At 37.4% G+C, this 26,744-nt stretch overlaps 1 protein-coding gene across 1 annotated transcript in view; it reads left to right on the forward strand.

The window, feature by feature from the left end:
- Positions 1–701: 701 nt before the first annotated feature.
- The window catches only part of LOC114322130 (bifunctional aspartate aminotransferase and glutamate/aspartate-prephenate aminotransferase), a 40,167-nt gene continuing 14,124 nt past the window's right edge, over positions 702–26,744 (forward strand). Inside the window, exons 1-5 of the mRNA XM_082866825.1 lie at positions 702–1,258; positions 18,777–19,014; positions 19,133–19,226; positions 24,756–24,859; positions 26,412–26,660. Of these exons, the coding sequence (XP_082722951.1) occupies positions 1,116–1,258; positions 18,777–19,014; positions 19,133–19,226; positions 24,756–24,859; positions 26,412–26,660 (828 nt within the window). The 5' untranslated portion in view covers positions 702–1,115. The remainder of the gene's footprint in view (positions 1,259–18,776; positions 19,015–19,132; positions 19,227–24,755; positions 24,860–26,411; positions 26,661–26,744) is intronic.

Raw genomic sequence — 26,744 nt, forward strand, 5'->3', positions numbered from 1 at the left:
ATAAATAAAAGCGTCGGGCCACCCCGGATAGATAGTATAGATAGATAGGTCATATGCCTATCAAATAATGCCTTTGGTCATTTTTTTTATATGTATTTTTATTTTTAAAATTATATAATTATTAAGCCACCACAATTGTTTAAAATTTTTCGAAACATACCCATTGCATAATGTCTTGTCATTTTTAAATATTAAATTGTATAATAATTAACCCTTTGGAAAAATTTCATGAGTTTTGAAAAATATTTACAAATAAGCAATAAATTTTATAAATATTAATAATTATAATTATAATTATAATTTTTTCCATTAATATATAATAATTTTATACAATTTCAATTGAATAGTAACTTTTCCTAAAAATTTTCAAAAAATATAAAGGGTCTCGCAGTACATTCAGTAGGACGCCATGCTAGGAGAGTGAAGGTTGCTGTTGACTTTTAAGGATTTTTCTAGATCTATTTTGATAATTTAAACCGTTCATATTGTAGAATTTGTTAAGTATATCATCCATGTAAAATATTAAATTAATTGGACATCAATAATCCCATGATTAGGTCTTAAATATTTTTTAAAAATTATTAAAACTATATTAATCGTTTATTTTTAAAAAATAAATGTACTCTTATTATAAGATTACACATATCTAATGTATTTGATTTTTTATATAAACAATTTACTTGCCAAATTTTACCATACGAACAATTCGGATAGACTCGGGACAAGCCGGCCTCAGAGCAGTACAATTTCCATGCGGAGTCGTCCAACAGACGTGTTTAAAAATTTTGAAAAAAAAAAAATCCAAACTTGTGTTGTCGTGGAGGAGGGGAGTCGTAGGGGGAAGTTGAAACTTTTGCCACAAATCCTAATTACTCCAACAACCGCGCCCTCCACAACTGGCCACTTCTACCAACCCCCCGTCACCCATACCTAACTGCCTAAACTTTTTGTCTCTCTCTCTCTCTCTCTCTCTCTCTCTCTCTCAATTGTACACTTGTTCATGTTGGTTTTCGTTGGATTTCAGAATCACTATAAAAAACTGGCAATCTCTGTATCTCTTTTTTCTCTCACCAACTCCTTGAGGAATCCACCTTGTCTTTTGTCTCCTACTCTAAATGGCATTGGCAAGTTGTTTCCTGCTGCAGGCCTCACCAAGCATTGCCTTCAGATATCAATTTGTGGGACTTCATTGCTCATCGGACTCGGCTTGCTTCAGATCACTCTCTTTTTCCTCTTCCCTCCGCAATTTCTCCCCCAGGTAAGCACCTAATGCCTCTCTCTCTTTCTTTTTTGGCTTCAATTTGTACAAGAAAAGATGAAAAATAATAATAATAAAAATAAAATACAAGCTTCAAATTGAAACCTGTGACTTAAATTTAAGTGTTTAAAAAGGAGTTTATTTGCTTGATACATGGGGTTTTTTTGGGATCTGGTCAACTGGTTTAAATTAGTTTTTTTTTTGTTGATAAATTCTCTTTCTAATTGTTTTATTCCATCTACCTTATATTCTTTTTTGAATATTACATTAAGTCATGTTTAATGAAATATGACCAAATTATCTTTTCTAATTTTTTTTTGTACATGTTTCTATTTTAAAATTAATACGTAATAATAATCTCTCATTTTAAACCAACTAGGCCTAGCCTAATTCGCAACCATGCCTTCTTTAAGGCTTAATCTTAAAGAGGTCATAAGTTCAATTTCCCTACGGATTGAATTAAGGAAGTGCTTGGGAGATTTTCTCTCATAAGTGTTAATTTAACAACTAACAACTAATATTTGTCGATCAAAAAAAAAAATAAGTCCATCATTTTATGGAAAAAATCTTTATTTCGTTTTAAAGAGAAAATATTTTCCTTATTCCATGGAGAAAATCTCTCCCTTATTTTAAGAAGAAAATCTCTCCCGCATTCCATGGAGAAAATCTCAAATAATGAATTTTAAATCTTTCTATAATTTGAAAATTTTAAAAGTAACGCAACAAAAAATCTGAATAAAAATTAAAATATAATGTGAATATTCATAGTAAACAACAACATACAACTAATTTTTGAAAAAAGCTAAACACATACTAAATTACAATGTGAATGTTCACAATAAACAAGCATACAACTAACCTTCAAAAAAAATAAAATTCATTCCAAAATACAATATGAATGTTCACAATTTATAATTAACATATAACCAACCTTAAAAAAAATAACTTATACCAATGTAAACATTTATACTACAACGTGAAAATATAAAATAAAATTGAAAAAAATGAAAATCAACTATTTCAATTGTTCAATGGTAACAAAAATGATTGTTCAACTAACAAGTATAGTAACAAAAACAACAAACATATAATTAACTTTCGAAAAAACAAAACTTATATACCAAAATATAATGTGAATGTTCACAATTTATAATTAATATACAACTAATTTTTTTAAAAAATAAAATCAAACTAATGTGAATGTTCACACTGCAACGTGAAAATATAAAATAAAATTGAAAAAAATGAAAATCAACTATTTCGATTGTTTAATAGTAACAAAAATGATTGTTCAATCAACAAGTATAGTAAAAAAAAATACAACTAAATTTCGAAAAAAAATTTTAAAAAAAAAATTCATACCAAAATATAATGTGAATGTTCACAATTTACAATTAACCTTAGAAAAATTAAATTTATACTAATGTGAATATTCACACTGCAACATGAAACAAAATTGAAAGAAAAAAGTATTCAGCTTGTTTGGTACCAGTTTTCAGAAAATTCTACTTTTTTATTTTTCGTATTTTAATGTTTTCAATGAATTTTTTAATATTTTAAGTAATTTTTTTTTTTAAATTTTTAGACACACCTAACATAAACACACTTAAAAAGTATAATAGTTGTGAAAAAAAACTTTAAAAAATACACTTAATACCAAAAAAATAGAAAAAAATACAAAAATTTAGTACATTTTTGTATTTTGTGTATTTATTAATTTTTTAAATTATTTTTCACAAATATTTTATTATTTAGATACATCTAAGAAAAGTGCATCTAAAAAAGTAAAAAAATTACTTAAAATTTATAAAATATTTACTAAAAAAAAATACGAAAAACAAAAAATTTAGTTTTCAAAAAACTGAAACCAAACACGCTAATTACTATTTTAATGTTTTAATGGTAACAAAAAATGATTGTTCAAACAACAAGTATAATAACAAATAACCAATGATATGTGAACATTAACATCTTGCAAATATGTCCATATCTATATTCCAACACTTATTTCTCAGATTTTCAAACAATGTAAAATGTGAATATTCACACTGATTGACATAAAAATAGAAATAATGATAGCAACAGAATTAGAAATCCAAAAAAAACTCAATTATTCTAAAAATAAAAATAAAAATCATCCAAATACTCGTCTTCATCATCATCTTTATCCAGGGCTGGCCCTGGGGTGAGGCGACTAAGGTGGTCGCCTCGGGCCCCCAATTTTGAACAAAATTTAGGGCCTCCAATTAGGGGAGTGTATCATGTCATGTTATTTCATAATTATTTTAATATTAGTTCAATTTATTTATTTTTATGTTGTCATGTGATATTATTTTGATTCGTGTTCGATTGATGTTTAATGTGAAAACTTTCACTTTTAGTTAAAAATAACTTAGCAAGTGTATTGAGAGATTAAAATTTTTCTCATAAGTTGAATTTTATAAAATGTATTTGAACTAAATGTAATTATTCATAGAATGTTTGTTTTTAATTCAATTGCATTTTTCTAATTAAAAAAGTTGTACCTTATTACTATATATTTTTTATTAGATTGACTCTAAAGTAGGTAACAAAAAAATATATATCTTAAATGAAAAAAAGATATTAGTCTTAATTATTATTTTACATACTTTTTTATTCAGTTAGATAGAGTTAAATAAAAGATTAAAAAAATGTCATGGCATCCCTTAGTGAACATTCAAATATATAACTAATAATTCATGTTATTGGGTTGTGTCATACTTGGATTCATGTTGAAAATAGTCAACCTTAACTTGCTAATTTTATACATTGCTTGAATTGTGTCAAAAATTCTCATCTTTGCCCCCAATTAATTTTTGTTCTTATAGCATTGGTAAGCTAAAAAATAAAGATTTGATTCAACTAATTGAAGCTCAACTATTATATATATATATATATATATTTGTTATCTGAATTTTGTTAAATTGTAATGCAATAGAAATAAATTTTTATCTTTTTTGTTTTATCTAAACAGTTTTTTTTTTTTTTGGATAATGATATATGAAGGGCCCAATTTAAAAAATTCGTCTTAGGCCCCTAATAAGTGAGGATCGGCCCTGTCTTCATCATTATCACTATCATTAACAATCTATACAATTTTACTATTCTACTAATCTAAATCAAACCAAACTCACATTTGAAGAATATGTTTGTAACAAAATTGATTGGATATAAACAGAGTTTCGACTTACAATAATGGAGAAATATAGAGTTTCTAACACAGAGCAACAATGGATGAACACAGAATTTTGAACACAAAGTGACAATAGAGGAATACAAAGCTTCACCGTAACAATGGAAGAATATAATATTATTTCACCACTATGTGTAAACTAGAGTTTTTAAACCCTACCAAATAGAGAGTTTTGAAACCCTAACACAATGAAACAATAGTACAAATGTGAATGAAACTGATAAAAAAGAAAAGCGTGAATAATGGTAACTACCAAAATAGAAGTAGCAACAAAAAGAAAATATGTATACCATTTTTCTATGTAATATATATATCAACAATAGACATAAGGGTATAATAGTTCAACAAACAATATAAATCGGGAAAAAAAGGACATCATAGAATAAAAATATAAATACATGAGACTAATTAGGTTATAATTTTTCTCGGTAGACTTATTAAGTTAGAATATCTCCAAATGAGATTTATCAATAAAAAATCCTTGAATAAATTCTATTATTATTATTTTTTTGTTCCTACTTCAATTGGGAATATCTCCATTTGTATGTTAATAGTTTTATTTTTTTTATTTCAGTTGATAAGAATTGACTCATTTCAATGTGCCTGCGACAGACAAATTGCCTGTCTTTGTATCTAGAGACAGATGCATGATTTTAGCTTTGAGGGGTCGAACGTGTATATATATATATATATATATATATATAATATAAAAAAAGAAGAAGTTATAATGAAGTGGAAAATGCAATATCAATTTTTATTAATACAAAATGTATAAAATATCATAAAGCTATGTTATTAAATAAATTTATTCGTCGTATATAATTACAAAAATATGATCAATAGGATATGTGATCAGATAACTTGCTATAAAATCAATCTATATCATGTTTTTACCAATAAGTGGCACAATTTAAAAATTGTTGACAACTTTTTAAATTTGGGATGCTTAAGGATTTCAATTCCTTAGTTTTGCAATTGAAATTTATTTATAAGTTCTCAAATATTTTCAATTTTGAAAGACTTATATAACTATTGTTAGGATAGGAAACAAAGCTAAGAAACTAATTCCATCACAATTTCCCTAGTTTAATTCTTAAAAGACTAAATATGGAAAAGAGAGAATCAAAACAAAGAAACAAGACGAAGGTGAAGAAAAGAAGCAAAAAAAAATTTGAAATAAATATGGGAAAGATGAAAAAGAAACCAAAAATGAAGACTGAGTTGAAGATAGAACCAAAAAATCAAAAATCAAAATCAAAACAAAAGAAAACAAGATGAAACAAGGGAGAACTAAAATAGATAAGAAGAATAACATAGAGATAGAGAGAAAAAGCACACAGAGAGTTGGAATGTGAAGATGACAACTTGAAAGCGAAGGCTGAGTTGAAAATCCAAGTTGATGGAAGTCGTTTCACTTGCCATTTGTTTTTTAAATATTCCCTCTAAATGATTTTTTCAAATGGGTAACTATGGATATTCGGCTATAGAATGAGAAAATCTTAGGGAGGCGAGTATTAAATTTTTTAATAAAATCTTGGGGTGGCAAACTTATATAATTTAGGCATATTCTTAACTAATATATTCAAGGAGTTTTTTTTCAAAATTTTGAGGTGGCGGTCTCCCCTACCAGCCCCCTTCGGTCCATCCTTGTTTGTATCAAGAGGCAAAAACAAAAAGAGATAAGGGTTTGATGGTGCATAATGACAATAATTGTTCTAAAACAGATAACAAAAAAAAAGTGTTTAAAGCAGAAACAAAAAGTTTGGTGTGTTTGTTCCTCCTCCTATGTACATGTGCTATGACAATCAGGTTGCTATTTTTATTGCCAATAATCCTATGTTTCATGAGTGCACGAAACATGTAACGCCCTCAAAATGCAGTATAAGACAAACATTCATATAATCCATGAACACAGAAGAGGTATTATATTTTCATTCATCAGAGTCTTCTTTACAAAAGATATTACATATAACGCTAACTTCTAATAGCAAAAGGAATGCCCTACGGGCTTACATCTTTCCAAGTAATAGTTTGGTTACAACAAAATAAGAGTTCTAACTTTTTACATATAAAGCCCTTGACCTGAATATACAATTAACATCAAAGCAAAATAACTACAAAGGAGTCTTCAACCCCTAACCTCCCAAGTTAAGACCTTGGAGGCGGCATATCACATGTACCTGAAAAATGGTGTCCCAAGTAAGGTGAGCCAATGCCAAGTAGAGATATGCTAAATAACATATAAGAATTAACTAAAACATTAGCATTCGATAAATGTTTAACACTTATGAACCATCTTAAACATTTTCCATAATCAATCGACATTGATACCCACATTTCGATTTACATCCAGTTATTACCCAAGTCAATTCATTGACATAATTCATTATCATATAAATAATTCAAAATGAGACTACAACCCATTCATCAACATTTCAATCATAAGCATCATTCATACACTTCCATAACTTTCCATTTTACGGAACTACGTTCGAGGGAACTGGCACCCAAATATAGATAAGATTTCGGGACTTTCATCCTGGACACTCCGGCCAACTTAATTTTCCATGGAGTCCATCCCCTATCTCCTCCCAAACAATATACATATACAATGTATTTACACATGTTGCCATATACAATAACCAACTCAATCACATATACAATGTTGCCATGTTCCGATCGTCATATTCAATGACATATTTCAATTGATTAGTTTCAATTTACCTAATCAACATGCAGTTTCTACAGCAATCATGGCTATCTTCCACCGATAGCCCAAAATAGATATATCGAAACAGATAAATAAATTTCTCAACAGATTATATACACATTTTCCATAGGTGAGTGATTCATCAATCCAACTACACTTTTTAACCATAATTTCCTCCAATTTCATGATTTTCAAACCAATTTCATATTTCCATAATGATTTCGTCATTTATACAAATATATATATATATATATATATAGTTCAAATTAGGGCATTTTTCCCCTTTTCTCAAATAGTGCACCCAAGGCCAAATCTCACCATTATACCCAAACAACCCCATTTTCAAGGTCTCACATACATATGGAATCCAAAATAGGAAACCCCCCTTTCAAATATCAAAACCCTAACCTTAACTTTACCCAAATCTTTCACAAACCCACCATTTATACAAAATGACTAATACTTATGTTAAAACCCATATAGGAGAGTAGAATATCCCCACCTCAAGAAGAGAAGACGAGCCAAGAAAGAGATAAGCTCCAAAGATGCCGAAACCCCACTCTATTCGGCTCAAAAGGTAGATCTTGAGATGCTTCAACTTTTTAATGAAGACACAAGGGTGTAGAGATTGCTTGATCTAGGTTAAAATGAAGAGAGAGAGAGAGAGAGAGAGTATTCTAGAGAGAGAACCTCTCAACTTAGGGTTTTGGAAAGTTTAAGAGAGAGAAAGGACCGAAAAAGTGATTTAAAATGTCACTTTTGCGATCTGATATACGTACAGTCCGCTCGAGCGGAGAATTTGACGCTCGAGCGTCAGACACAAAAACTCAAGCTGCTCGAGTGCAACAAAGGCCGCTCAAGTGCCAAGACACAACAGCAAGGCACTACCCGCTCGAGCGTAATAAGACCCGCTTGAGTGTAGAATATACACATCCAGTATTTTATAGACTTCAAACGATCGCTCTAGTGCAAGAAAGGCCGTTCGAGCTCAGACCCGCTCGAGCATAAGAAACGCCACTCAAGCGTGAAAAACACTTCTACAGTCTTTCTTTCAGACGTACAAAGTACTGAGTGATTGCAAACCCTACTCTAGCGCAAGAAGGCTCGCTCGAGCGCAAGACCAAAATTCTGGGCAACAAGGTTCTAGACCAATTAGCAACCAACTTGTTCTAAACATGCCCAAGACATTCCAAAACTCAAATTCAAAGAGTAAGAGGAGGAAGAGACGTAACAACAACATTAAACCATAAGGCCCGAGTCTGAAACACCATAAAGGTCGAGTTAGAAACCGAAATCGCTATAACCTCCCCCCCTTAAAAAAATTTGTCACCAAAATTACAAATTAAGTTCAAAATCAACATTTGGTCATTCCTAACCATGTTATACTTACAAATCCAATACCATGACCCATCCTCCGATCATTTATTTTCACCAACTCGATACACGAGCCCCATATCGAAACAAAATTCATAATTTCCAAAACATTAACAATGTTTAATAAAAATTCAAATTCTCAAGAAGTGTACATGGCATATACAATGCTCCCAAGGTAACACAATACACGTGATATTCCATATTCCCAAACATATACAATGTTTACAAATAATTCGTGTTTCCAAGCTGTCCATAACATATATAATGTTCTCATAATTTAAACGTATACAATGTTTCACACCCTAAACATATTCAATGTTCTTAGAGTTCATTAACAAAACAAGATTTTCATCATATTCTCAAACATTAATAAACAGATCTAGATACTTCTCTCGGACCTCCATTTCACGTTCCCAAGTTACTTCCTCAACTCCATGATGTTTTCACAATAACTTGACCAAGGGAATCGTCTTGCCTCACAAGACTTGGTCCCGTCTATCCAAGACCCTCACCGGTCTCTTCTCATACAAAGCATCCTCATCTACTTTTAAGTCGGTTCAATCCAATACATGTGATGGATCCGGCTCATATTTCCGAAGCATACTAACATGAAACACACAATGTACTCTGGACAGTTGCGGCGGCAACACTAAACGATAAGTAACCTCCTCAATCCTCTCAAGGATCTCAAAAGAGCCAATAAACCGAGGGGACAACTTTCCACTTTTCCCAAACCTCATCAAACCCCATCTAGGTGATATTTTCATAAAGACATGATCACCCACCTCGAATGACAAGGTCTCCTCCTATGGTCGGCATAACTCTTTTGGCGACTTTGAGCTGTAACCAGCCTCTTGCGAATAAGTGCCACTTTCTTCGTCGTTTCTCGAACCAACTCTGGGCCCAACAAAGGTGCACCACCCACCTCGGCCTAACACGTTTGAGATCTACACGGTCGGCCATACAAGGCCTCAAACGGTGTCATACTAGTACTCGATTGGAAACTGTTACTGTAAGCAAACTCCACTAAAGGTAGGTGTCTCTCCCACGACCCCTTAAAGTTAAGGACACAGCCTCGTAGCATATCCTCAAGTATCTGAATAGTGCACTCGGACTGCCCGTTAGTTCAAGGATGGTAAGCCATGCTAAAGGTCAACCTAGTGCCCAAGGCACTCTGCAAGCTCTGCCACAACCGGGTAGTGAAACGCGGATCTCTATCTGAGACAATCGATACTGGGACCCCGTGCAACCTCACTATGTCCTGAATATATAAGTCGGCAAGGTGATCTATCGAATCTCTTACGCGCATAGGAATAAAGTGCGCCGACGTAATCAACTGGTCAACCACCACCCAAATGGCGTCACTACCCCGTTGAGTCCTTGGAAGACCCACGACAAAATCCATCGTGACGTGTTCCCATTTCCACTCGGCTATAGGCAAGGGTTGTAACAAACCCGCTGGCCTCTGATGCTTGGCCTTCACTTGCTGACAAGTAAGGCATTTTGACACAAACACTGCCACATCTTTCTTTATACCTCTCCACCAAACTGGCGACTCAGATCATGATACATTTTTGTGCCCCCCAGATGCACCATAAGGCGAGAATGGTGAAACTCTCGGAGTACTTCCTCTCGACAAGACTCCGACACAAATAAGCAGTCTCGGTACCTCACACTCAGGTTGGGATACACAGTCAAACCCTTCTCTACCTTCCCACTAGAAATCTTTTCCTGGAGGGATTCTACCTCAAAATCACCCTTCTGTACCTCTAACACCCGGTTCACAAGCGTAGGTTGTGTAACTACGGAAAACAAGGCTGCAGACTCCACAAACTCACCGAGATGCAAGTCAAACTCACCAAGAGCACCCAACATCTCCCATTCCCGGATAGCAATACAAGCTATATCACTAATGGATTTCCTACTAAGGGCATCAGTCACAACATTGGCCTTCCCCGGATGATAATGCAACTCGTAATCATAATCTTCAATGAACTCCATCCACCTTCTTTACCTCAAATTCAAGTCTTTCTGTGTAAACAGATACTTCAGACTCTTATGATCCGAGAACACCTCGAATTTCTCACCATAAAGTTAGTGCCTTCAAATCTTCAAGGCAAATATCACAGCCGCTAACTCTAGGTTGTGAGTAGGGTAGTTCCTCTTATGTGTTTTCAACTGACGTGAGCCATAGGCTACTACTTTCCCTTCTCGCATCAACACACAACCCAAACCCTCTCGTGAGGCATCACAATACACTGCATAACCCAAACCCCTCTCCGAAATAATCAAGACTGGAGCGGTGGTAAGCCTAACTTTAAGCTCTTGGAACAACTTTTCACAAGTCTCATTCCATACAAATTTGACCCCTTTCCGCGTCAATCTAGTCAAAGGTGAAGCTAGTCTGGAGAAATCCTTCACAAATCGACAGTAATACCCGGCCAACCCCAAGAAACTACAGATCTCGAAGACATTCTTAGGTTATGCCCAATCCTGCACTGCCTCTATCTTGGATGAATCTACAGTCACCCCTTCTCCGGATACCACATGGCCTAAGAATTTAACCTCTCTTAGCCAAAACTCACACTTCCCAAACTTAGCATACAGCTTATGGGCCCTAAGCAACTCAAGCATCACTCGCAAGTGTTCCTCGTGCTCTTCCTCAGAAGGTGAATAAATCAGAATGTCATCCACGAAAACGACCACAAAGCGATCCAAGAACTTCCGGAAGATCCGGTTCATCAAGTCCATAAACACAGCCGGTGCATTGGTCAGCCCAAAAGGCATCACCAAAAACTCATAATGGCCATACCGCGTACGGAATGTCGTCTTCGGGATATCCTCCTCCCTGACCCTCAACTAATGGTAACCCGATCTCAAGTCTATTTTAGAGAAACAACGGGATCCTTTCAACTGATCAAACAGATCATCTATATGGGGCATAGGATACTTAACTGTAACCCGGTTCAATTTTAGATAATCAATGCAAAGTCTCAAAGCCCCATCTTTCTTTTTAGCAAAGAGTGCCGATGCTTCCCAATGCGAAGTACTAGGGCGGATAAAACCCTTATCTAGTAACTCTTAGAGTTGAATCTTCAACTCACTCAACTAAGCTATGGCAAAACGATACGGTGCCATGGAAATCGGTGCCATGCTAGGCACTAAGTCAATAGAGAACTCGATCTCTCAATGGTGTGATAAACTAACAAGATCCTCAGGAAAAACGTCCGAATACTCAAAAATCACTCTTGGCAACTCAGTCTCGGTCTCATCACACTCACTACTCATAAAGCTAGCGAGAAGACAACTAACCTCACTCCGTCCTCGCGGATCATATACCGGTGGTAAGACTCTACCAACTCGATCCCCCAAGAAATGAAAACAGCCACCGCTCAAGGTACATACAGTAACCCTCTAACGGTAGCAATCTATAACAGCCCGGTATGACGATAACCAGTCCATACCTAAAATCACATCAAACCCAGACATATCCATCAACACAAAAGAAAACAGAAGTCGACGATCGATGACCTCTATATCACAGCCCCAACACCCTTGTTTCAAAACCACCTCACCCCCAATAGGTGATACAACACAAATAGGAGATACTAACTGCGCCAACTACAATCCCAAAACAGATGCAAATGTAGAAGATATAAACGAATGGGATGCACCCGTATCAATTAAGACATTAGCAACCGAGTTGCAAAACAAAGAGGTACCTCTCACAACAGATGGAGCTGGTACAAGATCCGACGTTGTAACAGCATACACGCGCCGTGTAGGTCTCTAATCTACCTGCTTACCTCTCGGAGCATAAAACTGTTGCACAGACTGAGCCGAAAAGGCTCCCTGATTAGCCCTCGAGGCTTGAATTGACTGCGCTGGTTGATAACTCCGTGTCTGCTTCGAACCAGATGCACCAGGTGTGCCATCCAACTGTGGGCAAAACCTCTTCAGGTGCCCCGTCTGTCCACACTGATAACAAGTGAGCGGCTGGCCTCTGCCTTGACTTTGGCCCTGAGAACGAGCCGAAGATGATGCTGCACGCTGCCCTCCTCCTCTTTGCAGGCAAGCTGGAGACTTATGGCCCAACTGACCACATTTATAACAGGTGATGTCTCCCTGTCCGCCTCTCCCAAAACCCGAACTCGGTACTAGAAAGGTAGACCTCGAATGCACTCCCTAGGACTGCTGAGGGTTAGAACCCATTTGCTTCTTACTGTCCCCCTGATCATCTTGCCTCCTCCTAAAGCCCATCATCCTCTCCTCCTCCGCATGCATAATGGTCTTAAGATGGGCATCAGCCTCCACAAGGCGCCCATAATCTCTAATCATGGACCCGGTAACTCGAAACATGAGTTCAGTCCTCAACTTCTTTTCGAACTCCAGACAACGGCGTTCTTCAGTCGCCAATAACTCCGGAGCAAATCTAGACAAGCTAGTAAAGGTGGCCTTGAACTCCGCCACAGGCGTATTCAACTGCTTGAGCTAAGAAAACTGATCCCTCAACTTCTCCCTCATCGTAACTGGTAAATACTTGTCCTGGAAGACTTCAACAAAGGCTTTCCAAGTCCCACCAATGCGCCCCCGCACATACTTCCACCACTGACCTGCGTCTCCCTTCAGCTGGAAGGATGCCAAAGTCACTCGCAAAACTCCGTCTTCGATGTCAAGCATCTCAAACGTCTTCGTCATCTGCTCCAACTACTTGTCAGCCTTCAGTGGCTCCTTAGGGTCACCCAAAAACTCGTCCGGATTCGACCAGAAGAACTCCCTCTTCAAAAAAGACGGCCCTGCCTCAGCTACATTGGCCTGGACTTGATTCTCAACCCTGAGAATGTCCATAGATTCCCTCAATGCTCTTGCCATTTCGCAGGCTAAGGCGCTCATGGCCTGCTGACCTACTGGCTCGGCCACGTTGGCTTAATCAACTCCCTCCTCCTGCGCCGGAATCTCATCCGGTATAGGTATCTCCTACTTCCTAGGCCTACCACCACAACCTCGTCCTGACATCCTAATAAAGGTAACAAAGGCATTAGCACATTCACAAATATGCTGAAACTATTTCACTCGCGTCCTAATACGATGGACAACAGCAATTCATTTCACATAAGCACATAATCACGTAAACACTTACGAATTTCATTTCCGGATAGTAACCGTCTCGTGGCGTTGCTAGAGTTCCAGTTAGAAACGGTAATGATCAAGTGCCTTTCCAACAGGACTCCCAGAAACCCATAGACCCAATCAACATCCTAGAAACTAAATCCCATACCCATATAGTCACACAAACATGTTATCATATAAGCACATAACATTTCACTTAAGTCTCTAACAAGCAAGACAAACCCATTGTGGTACTAACCACTTCCCACGTATCCAAAGTATTCAAACCCGGTACACTCTGATACCAAGTTGTAACGCCCTCAAAATACAGTATAAGACAACCATTCATATAATCCATGAACACAGAAGAGGTATTATATTTTTATTCATCAGAGTCTTTTTTACAAAAGATATTACATGTAACGCTAACTTCTAATAACAAAAGGAATGCCCTATGGGCTTACATCTTTCCAAGTAATAACTTGGTTACAACAAAATAAGAGTTCTAACTCTTTACATATAAAGCCCTTGACCTGAATATACAGTTAACATCAAAGCAAAACAACTACAAAGGAGTCTTCAACCCCTAAACCTGCCAAGCTAAGACCTTGGAGGCAGCATATCACCTGTACCTGAAAAATGGTGTCTCAAGTAGGGTGAGCCAATGCCCAGTAGAGATTTGCTAAACAACATATGAGAATTAATTAAAACATTAGCATTCGATAAATGTTTAACACTTATGAACCATCTTAAACCTTTTCCATAATCAATCGACATTGATACCCACATTTCGATTTACATCCAGTTATTACCCCAAGTCAATTCATTGACATAATTCATTATCATATAAACAATTCAAAATGAGACTACAACTCATTCATCAACATTTCAATCATAAACATCATTCATACACTTCCATAACTTGCCATTTTACGGAACTACGTCCGAGGGAACCGGCACCCAAATATAGATAAGATTTTGGGACTTTTACCCTGGACACTCTGGCCAACTTAATTACCCATGGAGTTCATCCCCTATCTTCTCCCAAACAACGGAGTACATCCCCTATCTCCTCCCAAACAATATACACATACAATGTATTTACACACGTTGCCATATACAATAACCAACTCAATCACATATACAATGTTTACATTCGATCGTAAAATTCAATGACATATTTCAATTGATTAGTTTCAATTTACCTAATCAACATGCAGTTTCAATAGCAATCAAGGCTATCTTCCACCGATAGCCCAAAATAGATATATCTAAACAGATAAATAAATTTCTCAACAGATAATATACACATTTTCCATAGGTGAGTGATTCATCAATCCAACTACACCATGTAACCACAATTTCCTCCAATTTCATGATTTTCAAACCAATTTCATATTTCCATAATGATTTTGTCATTTATACAAATATATATATATATATATAGTTCAAATTAGGGCATTTTTTCCATTTTCTCAAATAGTGCACCCAAGGCCAAATCTCACCATCATACCCAAACAACCCCATTTTCAAGGTCTCACATACATATGGAACCCAAAATAGGAAACCCCCCTTTCAAATATCAAAACCCTAACCTTAACATTACCAAAATCTTCCACAAACCCACCATTTATACAAATGACTAATACTTATGTTAAAACCCATATAGGAGAGTATAATATCCCTACCTCAAGAAGAGAAGACGAGCCAAGAAAGAGATAAGCTTCAAAGATGCCAAAACCCCACTCTATTCGATTCAAAAGGTAGATCTTGAGATGCTCCAACTTTTTAATGAAGACACAAGGGTGTAGAAATCACTTGATCTAGGTTAAAATGAAGAGAGAGAGAGAGAGAGAGAGAGTATTCTAGAGAGAGAAGCTCTCAACTTAGGGTTTTGGAAAGTTTAAGAGAGAGAAAGGACCGAAAAAGTGATTTAAAATGTCACTTTCGCGATCTGATATATGTACAGTCCGCTCGAGCGAAGAATTTGACGCTCGAGCGTCTGACACAAAAACTCGACCTGCTCGAGTGCAACAAAGGCCGCTCAAGCGCCAAGACACAACAGCAAGGCACTACTCGCTCGAGCGTAATAAGACTCGCTTGAGCGTAGAATGTACACGTCTAGTATTTTACAGACTTCAAACGGCCGCACTAGTGCAAGAAAGGCCGTTCGAGCTCAGACCCGCTCGAGCGTAAGAAACGCCGCTCAAGCGTGAAAAACACTTCTGCAGTATTTCTTTCAGATGTACAAAGTACTGAGTGATTGCAAACCCTGCTCGAGCGCAAGAAGGCCCGCTCGAGCGGAAGACCAAAATTCTGAGCAACAAGGTTCTAGACCAATTAGCAACCAACTTGTTCTAAACACGCCCAAGACATTCCAAAACTCAAATTCAAAGAGTAAGAGGAGGAAGACACATAACAACAACATTAAACCATAAGGCCTGAGTCCGAAACACCATAAAGGTTGAGTTAGAAACCGAGATCGCTATAAAACATATTGAGGTGGACTATCATTTTATTTGGGGTTTACTACTGTGAAAACAATTTCCGAAGTTGCGACTCGTTATATTCTGTTTGATGATCAATTAGGTAATATTTTCACTAAGCTGTTAAGCTTGTCTGTCTTTTAAGCGTTTATCTATCAAGGTGTACATGTTTGATTTGTATGCGCTAGCTTGATGAGGAGTGTTAGAATAGTCACGTGTCTTTTATTATTTTATATTGAGGGTACTCATGTCATATTGCTACATTATGGTTTTAATATAAATATGTAGTAAGGTAACCCCAAGAGGTTGGTTTAGTGGCAAGGTCTTAAATTTTGGGGGTGTGCTCCCTCAAAAGTTCAGGGATTGAAACCTTTTGGGTTTTAATAATTACTTCGGGCCATCGGACTAGGGAAAACCCTTGAATTAACCGTGGTATACTTGCGGAAAACTCCTTACCGAGGGTCTGTGCACCCATGAGAATTAGTTGGGTTTTGATTTAGACACCCTGATGCCAATAAAAATATATATATATATATATATATATAAATATGTAGTAAGGTGGAGGGTTTGATACACACCCAAAACCTATTTTTCGTATTCTCTTCTCTTTCTTTCTAAGTCTAAACCTAATCTCACACATTTCACATTCTAACTTTTATTAATCATCACCATTGGGCGGCTTGGTCCAACAATAAAGCTTGCCATTAGTGTTCTTAGTGGCACAAGTTCGAGTCACGCAAATAGTTTCTCTAAAAATGTGGGTAAGGCTACATACATTTTTCCCTCGCTAGACCCCGCTTTTAATCAATAATTTATAATATTTTCTAATATATTATTTTTAAATTTGTACATAAAGACTTCTCAAATCAAATTCTAAAATTGATAATTATAAATTCAAACTTGCTCATAATATTAATTAGGCATTAAAAATTTGCTTAGCTTGGCCTAGTAACCATTAATCATATGTTCATGTAAAATTTTTAATTAAATTTCTAGTTTTCTTTTCCTTCACAAAACTTATACACCCTATTTGGTTTCAGTTTTCAGAATTTATCTTTCAAAAAATTCTACTTTTTCGTTTTTCAATTTTTTTTTTGTTTTCACTGAATTTTTTTAATAGTTTAAGCAATTTTTAAAAAAATTTTAGACGCACCTAACATAAATACACTTAAAAAGTATAATATTTGTGAAAAAAATCTTTAAAAAATTCACTAAATGCCAAAAATACAAAAAATTTGTACATTTTTCATATTTTTGTGTATTTGTTAATTTTTTACAAATATTTTACTACTTATATACATCTAAGTAAAGTGTATCCAAAAAAATATTATAAAATACTTAAAATTTTAAAAATATTAAGTAAAAACAAAAAATAAATAAAAACAAAAAACTGAATTCATAAAACTAAAACCAAACTACATTCATTTCACATAATTTTTTCCCCAATTATTATTTAACATCACATAATTTATTTGTATTCTGTATAGGTAGTATTTTGTTGTTGCTCAAATCAGAATACGGGGGACATTATTGGGACATAAACTCACTCACTGAATTCCGCAGTGTGAACATCATTGCCGCCACCAGAATTCTGTCATATTTACCAATTTCGTGTCACCAAATTCTGCGAGTTATGCTTTATTGCTTCTGTTTTTTTATTTTATAATTTACTCTTTATTTTTTATTTAAGCAAAGCTGAACAATGGCCAAAATATCTAATTTTGTTAAAATCCTGAAAATGCTATACATGGAAATGATTGGTTGGACTAGAATGAATATTGGTTGAAAACAAATACCTATGTTACATGGACTTGATTACGGGTATCGAGTGCGGGTGTGTATACAAATATCAGACTTTCATAAATTTGAATCTTATGATCTTGGCTTACGTATTTAAAATTGAGTATGGGTATGGGGACATATCATATGCAAATATATATTACATATTATATAATATTTTTGGGTGAGATGCCGTAAATTATATAGAAATATATTAGAAATATGAAATTTCTATATCTAATTCATGTGGAGCTTAAAAATATTGCTTTATTTCTTCATGTATTGTCACAAATTAAAGGATCTAAGGCTTTGTTTGATTCCACAAGACTAATAGTGAAGTATAAATAATCCTATCAAATTAGTGTGGTATTCACAATCCCACCCCTACCCCATTATTAATAATCCTACAAATTTGTTGGATTAATTATCCATTGGATTAATAATCCTAAAACAAATTGTCAAAACAAACATGGGATAATTGGGCCCACGAATTAATAATCCCAATCCCATGCTCTAATCCTTCCAATCAAACATGCCCTAAGTGTCTATATTGATTACATGTGTCATACACGTATCCCATACCCTTACACAATCATGTTGTATTTCTGCTGTTTTACTTTATGAATTATTCTGTGTAAATATATGATAATTTTCTTATTTTGCTGTTTAGAATTATCTTACTTGCCCCTGGTTCTACATGGGAAAATGTTGTAGCCTATTAAGTAAAGTCAATCCTGTAATTCTATAATTCTAAAGAGTTTTTTTTTTTTTTTTTTTTTTTCTTCTCTAAATTACTTTGGAAAACACCATTCCTTTAATTCTGATTCTATTTCTGTTTTTGCCTAGATCTTTGGAGAACATAAAATCACTACAGACACACAGGGTGAATACAGTTTTGAGAGTTGCAAGCAGCTTTGAGCAAATAGAGGTTGATATCTCTCTAAGTCCCAGAGTAAATTCGGTGAAGCCCTCAAAGACGGTGGTTATATCTGACCAGGCAACAGCTTTAGTACAAGCTGGTGTGCCTGTTATCCGATTAGCAGCTGGAGAACCTGACTTCAATACCCCAACTGTAATAGCAGAGGTAATTTTTGACAATTCTCTATATGATTCACTTATGCTTAAAAATAAAAATGTTTCCTAGTTCTTGCACCACCCTTATTGTTGGCCATTTCTTTATTTTTGTGATCTTATAAAAGTAGGCCGGGATTGATGCAATTCGTGAAGGTTACACAAGGTACACTCCAAATGCGGGAACGCTAGAGCTCCGATCAGCTATTTGTCAAAAGTTGAAGGGTTAGTTGATTTGCTATTTGTTCTATAAGAAATTGAGAGAGATTGAGAGAGCAAATTAGCTCTGTGTTTTTTATGTGTATTGCAACCAAATGGAACCTCCATTATATAGGAGATGTTTTACAAGACAAAATGATGAAGCCACCGAAAGATAGCAAAAGGAAAAGAAAGCATCTCTGTGCTAGGCTAGCAACAACTATGCAACAACTATCTATATTTAATATAATCTATTAAATATAATATCTACATATATTATCTACTATTATAATATCTACATACTATTAACATCCCCCCTCAAACTCAAGGAAGACAAACATCAACCAACTTGAGTTTGGAGACAAGGTCAACGAAGCGGCCAGGAGAATGAGCTTTGGTGAAGATATCAGCAGGTTGATCAACAGAAGAGATCGGATGGAGATGGACAGTACCATGAGTAACGTGTTGCCGAATAAAATGGCAGTCAATCTCAATGTGCTTGGTGCGATCATGAAAAACACCATTGTGAGCAATTTGAAGAGCACTGTGATTGTCACAAAAGAGGGCAGTAGCGCCAGAGGGAGTAACACCCATGTCAGCAAGAAGCCAGAGAAGCTCCTGAGTAGTATCAGCAAGGGCACGGTATTCGGCTTCAGTACTAGAACGAGCAGTAAGAGATTGTTTCTTACTGCGCCAAGAAATAAGAGAATCACCCAGAAAAAAGCAAAACCCAGTAGTAGAGCGGCGGTCAGTAGGATCGCCAGCCCAATCAACATCAGAGAAAGCACGAAGCTGGAGAGAGGAGCGGGCGGAATAATGAAGACCATGAAACATGGTGCCTTTGAGATAGCGAATGATACGAATTAATGCAGCATAATGTGTGGTACGAGGAGCCGACATAAACTGGCTGACAATATGGACGGCATAGGCAATATCAGGACGAGTAACAGTGAGATAGACAAGACTGCCAACCAGCTGACGATATAGAGTAGCATCAGAGAGAAGAGTGCCATCAAGAGGGGTAAGACGACTCTGAGGCTCCAGGGGAGTTGAGGCAGTCTTGCAATCGGTAAGACCAGCACGGGTGAGAAGATCAGATGTGTACTTAGCCTGAGAGAGAAAAGAACTCGTGGAATCATGGAAGATTTCAAGACCCAAGAAATAGCTGAGAGGACCAAGGTCTTTCATCTCGAAATGATGGCTAAGAAATTGTTTAAGATGAAGAATACCATTGACATCATCACCGGTGATAATCATATCATCCACATAAAGAAGAAGCAAGGTGGTCCCTTGAGCAGTTTTGCGGATAAACAGTGCAGTATCATAAGAGCTGGAGGTGAAACCACAGTCATGAATAGTAGAGCTGAACTTGGCAAACCAAGCGCGGGGAGCTTGTTTGAGACCATATAAAGCACGTTGAAGTTTGCAGACTTTATGAGGTGGATAAGTAAACCCAGGGGGAGGTTGCATGTAGACCTCTTCAAGAAGAACACCATTAAGAAAGGCATTTTTCACATCCATTTGATAAAGATCCCAGTGTCGGGTAGTAGCAACTGCAATGAGGCTGCGAACAGAGGTGAGACGAGCAACAGGAGCAAAGGTCTCCTCATAGTCAATACCATATTCTTGATTGAAGCCTTTAGCAACAAGGCGAGCTTTATAGCGCTCAATAGAGCCATCAGAATAGGTTTTGATTTTGTATACCCATTTACAGCCAATGGCAGTCTTGCCAGGAGGAAGATCAACAATGTCCCAAGTGTGAGTTTTGTCTAAAGCCTGTAATTCATCAGTCATAGCTTGCTGCCAAAGAGGATTAGAGCGAGCCTCCCGATAGGAGGTGGGTTCATAAGTAGAAAAAGCAGTAGAACCAACAATAAAGTCACGAAGACGAGTAGAAGGTTGGATTACCCGGTGTGGTCGAGCAGGAGGATGAGGAGCCAGAGGAAGAGACTCAACAGGGGGTGAGGAGTCCGAGGGAGCAAGATCAGGACCATCAGAGCTGGTAGGTGCTTGAGAAAGACCAGTAGGCAAGGCAGTCTCAAGAGAGTCAGGCATGGGCAGTGAAGGAAGCTCATCAGAAAACAGATCTGCAGAAGGGTTAGTAAAACACAGAGAGGGTGAGGGAACGGATAAACGGAAATGAGAGAGGGAGGAAAACATTGTGTGTTCCCAAAAGACCACATGACGAGAGATACGGAGACGCTGGGAGAGAGGATCCCAACAGCGATACCCTTTATGTTCAATACCATACCCCAAGAAGCAACAAAGGCGAGAACGAGGTTCAAGTTTGGTACGTTCATAAGGTTGGAGAAGAACAAAACAGGCAGAGCCAAAAACCCTAAGGGTGTCGTAAGGGGGACGGGTGCCATGTAAACGCTCATATGGAGTGTGATTATGAATGACTAGTGTAGGGATACAATTGATAGTGTAAGCAGCAGTGAGAGCGGCTTCACCCCAAAAATTTTCTGAACAAGAGGAAGAGAGAAGGAGGGCTCGAGTAGTGTCAAGTAGATGCCGATGTTTTCGTTCAGCACGGCCATTTTGTTGGGACGTACCTGGACAGGAACGATGAGGTTGAGTACCATGACTCCTAAGGAAAGAAAGAAAGTCAAAATCTTTATATTCCATGGCATTGTCGGAGCGAAAAATCTTGATAGTTTTAGAAAATTGGGTTTTAACCATTGCAGCAAAATTGTAATAAAGTTGTTTGAGTTCAGAGCGATTTTTCATAAGAAACAACCATGTAAAACGAGAAAAATCATCTATAAAAACAACAAAATAACGTGCGCCTCCCATAGTAGGAGTAGGAGAGGGTCCCCAAATATCAGAATGAATGAGATCAAAGGGCGCAAGAGAAATAGAATCACTTTTATTAAACGACAAAGCAGGTTGTTTTGCAAGTTGACAGGACACACAATTGAAAGCATCAGAACTTACAGTACCCAAATGACCACTAGAAATTAAAGACTTCAAACGACCAACAGAAAGATGGCCCAAACGATAGTGCCAAAGCTGAAAATGAGATAAAGGAGAAGCAGTGGTAGTAGTGGTAGGAGCAGTGATTTGAGAGGAATCCGGAACATGAAGATGGATAAGTTCGTAGAGACGTCCTTGCTTACGGCCTATCCCAAGAGTTTGCCTGGTCCGAGCGTCCTGCACCAAACAACCAGTAGGGGAAAAGGTAACAGTTAGACCATGCTCACATAATTAACTAATGGAGATAAGATTTAAAGTGAGAGCAGGCATAAGATATACATGGGATAAAGATAAGTGAGAGGTGGAAACAGACCCAACATGACTTACAGACAGAAGAGACCCATCAGCAGTATGGATAGAAGGAACATGAGGAGTCGAAGAGAGAGGAGTAAAAATAGTAGGATCAAAGGTCATGTGATTACAACAAGCGGAGTCAAAGTACCAGGAAGTGTTACCTGCGGTGGTAGACAAAGCAGTAGATGGAGGAGTACCGGAATGCTGCCAAAAATGTTGAAACATGGCTTCAACATCGGTATGAGAGAAGACCGGAGTGGAAGGATCTACAGGGACAGAAGAAGGTGAATCTTCGGAGGCGGCAGCAGCAGTGCGTGGAGCAGGCATGTTTTTAAATGGAGTCCCAGAACGGTGAGAGTTGCTGCGGGAAAGATTCCCAGTGGAAGGACCATGGCGAGAGGCACGGGTAGGATTGCGGAAGCAATCTTGTTGGAGATGACCGGGGCCAGTCTTGTTGCAAAATCGACAAAGACGAACGGGACAATGAACCAGAAGATGAGTCGATGGAAGATTGCGGTTGTGACAATAGTTGCAGGTAGTGGACCGCTGTGGTGAAGGAGAACTCCGAATCTGGGGAGTAGCAAGAACAGAGTCCACAGGGTGTGGATGGAGAGTACCAAACCTGGTTTCCTCGGACAGGAGTTCAGAAACGACTTGCTCAAGAGTGGGTAAAGGAGTGCGATGTAGGAGAGATGCGCGGACGGGCTCAAAACGAGGAGTGAGAGCCATGAGAAACTGAACCAAGCGTTGTTGGTCACGGTAGGTAGTAAACAAGGCAGCATCCTCAGTATGAGGCCATGGAGGCTCAGAAAGAGCGAGTTGATCCCAAACATAATACATTTGGGAGAGGAAATCATTAATGGTCTGAGTGTTTTCTTGGCGCATACGGTGAAGATGACTCAGAAGCTGATATTGGTGAGCAAGACCGGTAGTCTGATAGCGTTCTTGCAAAAAATCCCAGATGGCCTTGGCTGGAGAGGAAGCAAACTCAAGTTGGAACCTACCAAACTGAAGGCTGATGGATGTAATAGAAGTATTGCGAAGCCAGGTGATGATCTGATAGTTTTTACTATCCCAATCTTCTAGTCGGTCGATATATTTGGCAGCGGAGTCCGTGGCAGCGGATTCCGTGGTTGCTGGGACTGGTTTGCACACATCCCCAGTAATAATACGCCAAAGTTTCTTGCCTTTGAGGAAGCTAGACATGGCTTGTGCCCAAAGGACATAATTAGTCCCGTCAAGAATAACGGAAATAGGGTGATTAGAGGAATCCGGGCGATCCATGAGGGAAAAATAACACAATGGCGGTAGAATCTGAAAAAACCGAGGTTACCAGTGAATTCAGAAGGCCGAAATTAGTGGGAAAATGAGTGAAACGACCCAAAATATGACCACAGAGGCACAAAAATGAGAGGCAAAGGGGCGCGGCGCACGTTAGCAAGAAAGGGTGCGGCGCACGTTAGCAAAACAGGCCAGGCAGTGCACGGTAGCAGAGAGGGCTGACGTGTGCTGACGTCAGAAACACGCGGCGCACGTTAGCAAGAAAGGGCGCGGCGCACGTTAGCAAAACAGGCCAGGCAGTGCACGGTAGCAGAGAGGGCTGACGTGTGCTGACGTCAGAAACACGCGGCGCACGTTAGCAAGGTAGTGCGCGGTGCACGTTAGCACGGGACAGTGTGGAGGACGCGTAGAGCGCGTGTGAGGCGGAAGGCGGAGGCAGGCGACGCGTCGTTCACAGAAGTGGCGCGTGAGAGCGCGTGTAACGTCTGATTGGGCTGAAATTGGTGGCGTTGGAATCGTCCGAAGGAGACGAAGGCTCTGGTGTGGTGAAACTGTATTTCAGAGATGGATGAAAAAGGGATACAGATGAAATACAATCTGCAGAAAAAAAAATATGTTGGAAGAAGAGGCTAGGCAGAAAACCTGTGCTTTGATACCATATAAGAAATTGAGAGAGAGAGAGCAAATTAGCTCTGTGTTTTTGATGTGTATTGCAACCAAATAGAACCTCCATTATATAGGAGATGTTTTACAAGACAAAATGATGAAGCCACCGAAAGATAGCAAAAGGAAAAGAAAGCATCTCTATGCTAGGCTAGCAACAACTATGCAACAACTAACGATATTTAATATAATCTATTAAATATAATATCTACATATATTATCTACTATTATAATATCTACATACTATTAACATGTTCAATGCTTTTCTCCAGCTAAACTAACTGTTATTCTGGCCAAGAGATTATTTTTACATTTTTTTTTTTTTCCCCCTTTTTATGGCAGAGGAGAATGGGATCTCTTATACACCTGATCAGATTTTGGTGAGCAATGGAGCAAAGCAGAGCAGCATTCAAGCAATGCTAGCTGTTTGTTCTCCCGGAGATGAGGTGTAGTGTAGTCCATACTTTCACAATCATCACTATGTCTATAAATATGTTCTTTGACTACCATGTGCTGTGAAATGAATATTAGGTTTCTTGTTCCCTGTTTACTGGCATGGAGTGTGTACTCTTTCTATTCTGTATTCAACTCTCATTGCAAATAAATCACATTAGGATTTGAAACAATTACATCTCAGTTGACTGTACCATTTCTTTCAGAACTCTCCTTCGTTAACGTTGTGAGTTTACAACAAACAGGAAACAAGTTTCAGTTTTTTATCTCTATATAAAAATAAAAATAAAAACAGAAAACTTAATTGGTGTACAAAAATGTTTTGTAAAGAAATAAAAACAAAAATTAGATAAACATGTTTGGTGAGTTACCGGTGGTGGTGGCCAATGGTGGAGGGTGGAGGAATATGGTGACCCGTGGTGGGGGTGACTGGAGGTGGTTGCTGGAGTTAGTGGTCACGGTGGTGACTGATTGGTTGCTGAAGAGTCACTGGAAGGTGGCCGGAGCTCTCTGATAGTGAGTCGGTGTTGATGGTGCGGGGATGGCTGGAGGTGGCCGCCGAAATTAGTTATCGAAGTGACCGGCTGATCGCCAAAGAATTACCGGAATGTTGTCAGAGGCTGGCGTTGGGTGGTGATTGGAGGTGGTGGGGGATAGAGGAGAGAGTGGAAACTTATTTTGAAAACACGTGAAAGCACCTTTTTTTTTTTCATTTCAAAAAATTTTGGAATCAATTCCATTTTTGAGAAAACGAAAACAATATACTAAACAAGTTTTTGTTTTCATTTTCCAAAACAAAGGAAAAGAAAATAAGAAAAAGAAACATAAATGTTAACAAACGACCCCTAAGATATCATTGAATTGCTGAGGACAATGATCTTTTCCTGATTGGTGTGGTAATTTGACATGTTGAGTCAGTTGGGTGTCTATTCTGGTACGACTGTAGTACGTTGGTGTTATCGGAATCTCTCATCACAATCAATCTTAATAATTAGTGGAAAAGGCCTGCAGTTGGTGATTGCCTGACGCTTTCTTCATGCTTCAAAAGGATAGCAACTTTATTTGGTTTTCTTGACCGTAGTGATTAAGAAAGAATCTAATGGGTCTTGCAAGTTGCAGATCTAAAACAGATAATAACTTTAACTATGGAACTATGGCAGAATAAATGGAATGGTAGAAAGGGTGCTACACACAGTTGATTATATTGAAGAGTTGAGGTTCAGAGACACTATTTTGCAGAGAGGATTGTTCACTAGTGCACCTTTTTGGCACAATAATTTTCGGCTGGTTATCAATTTTCCATGAATTTACCTTCCAGAAAGGAAGAGGAAGAAAAAAGAAGAAAACTACATAATAGGCATGTTTTGTTCTGATGTTTTATTGCCCCTTTCAAATGTTTATATAATGAAGGTTGACACAATGTGGGCACAATCGTATAATCTGTTGGTTACCTAGATGAGGGGTGCTGATTTTTTGATTGTTAAGAGTCAAATGTTTGACCTTTGCTTTTGATGGACACTTATTGGCATAGTATTTATTCTTCAGGTTATAATTCCAGCTCCATTTTATGTGAGTTACCCAGAAATGGCAAGGTTGGCTGATGCAACACCTGTATTTCTTCCAACTCACATCTCCAAAAATTTTCTCTTCGATCCAAAGCTTCTTGAATCCAAACTGACTGACAAGTCAAGACTGTTGATTCTTTGTTCTCCATGTAACCCAACCGGATCTGTTTACCCGAGGAAACTGCTTGAAGAAATTGCTCAAATTGTGGCAAAGCATCCTCGGCTTCTTGTAATATCACTTGTCATGTAACTTTTGGTGCCTGTACTAGTAGAATTTTCAACTTAGTTAACATTTGAGTTTGGGACTATCTTT

Source organism: Camellia sinensis, chromosome 4, assembly GCF_055761805.1.
Source record: "Camellia sinensis isolate YWXY chromosome 4, ASM5576180v1, whole genome shotgun sequence".
NCBI lineage: Eukaryota > Viridiplantae > Streptophyta > Magnoliopsida > Ericales > Theaceae > Camellia > Camellia sinensis.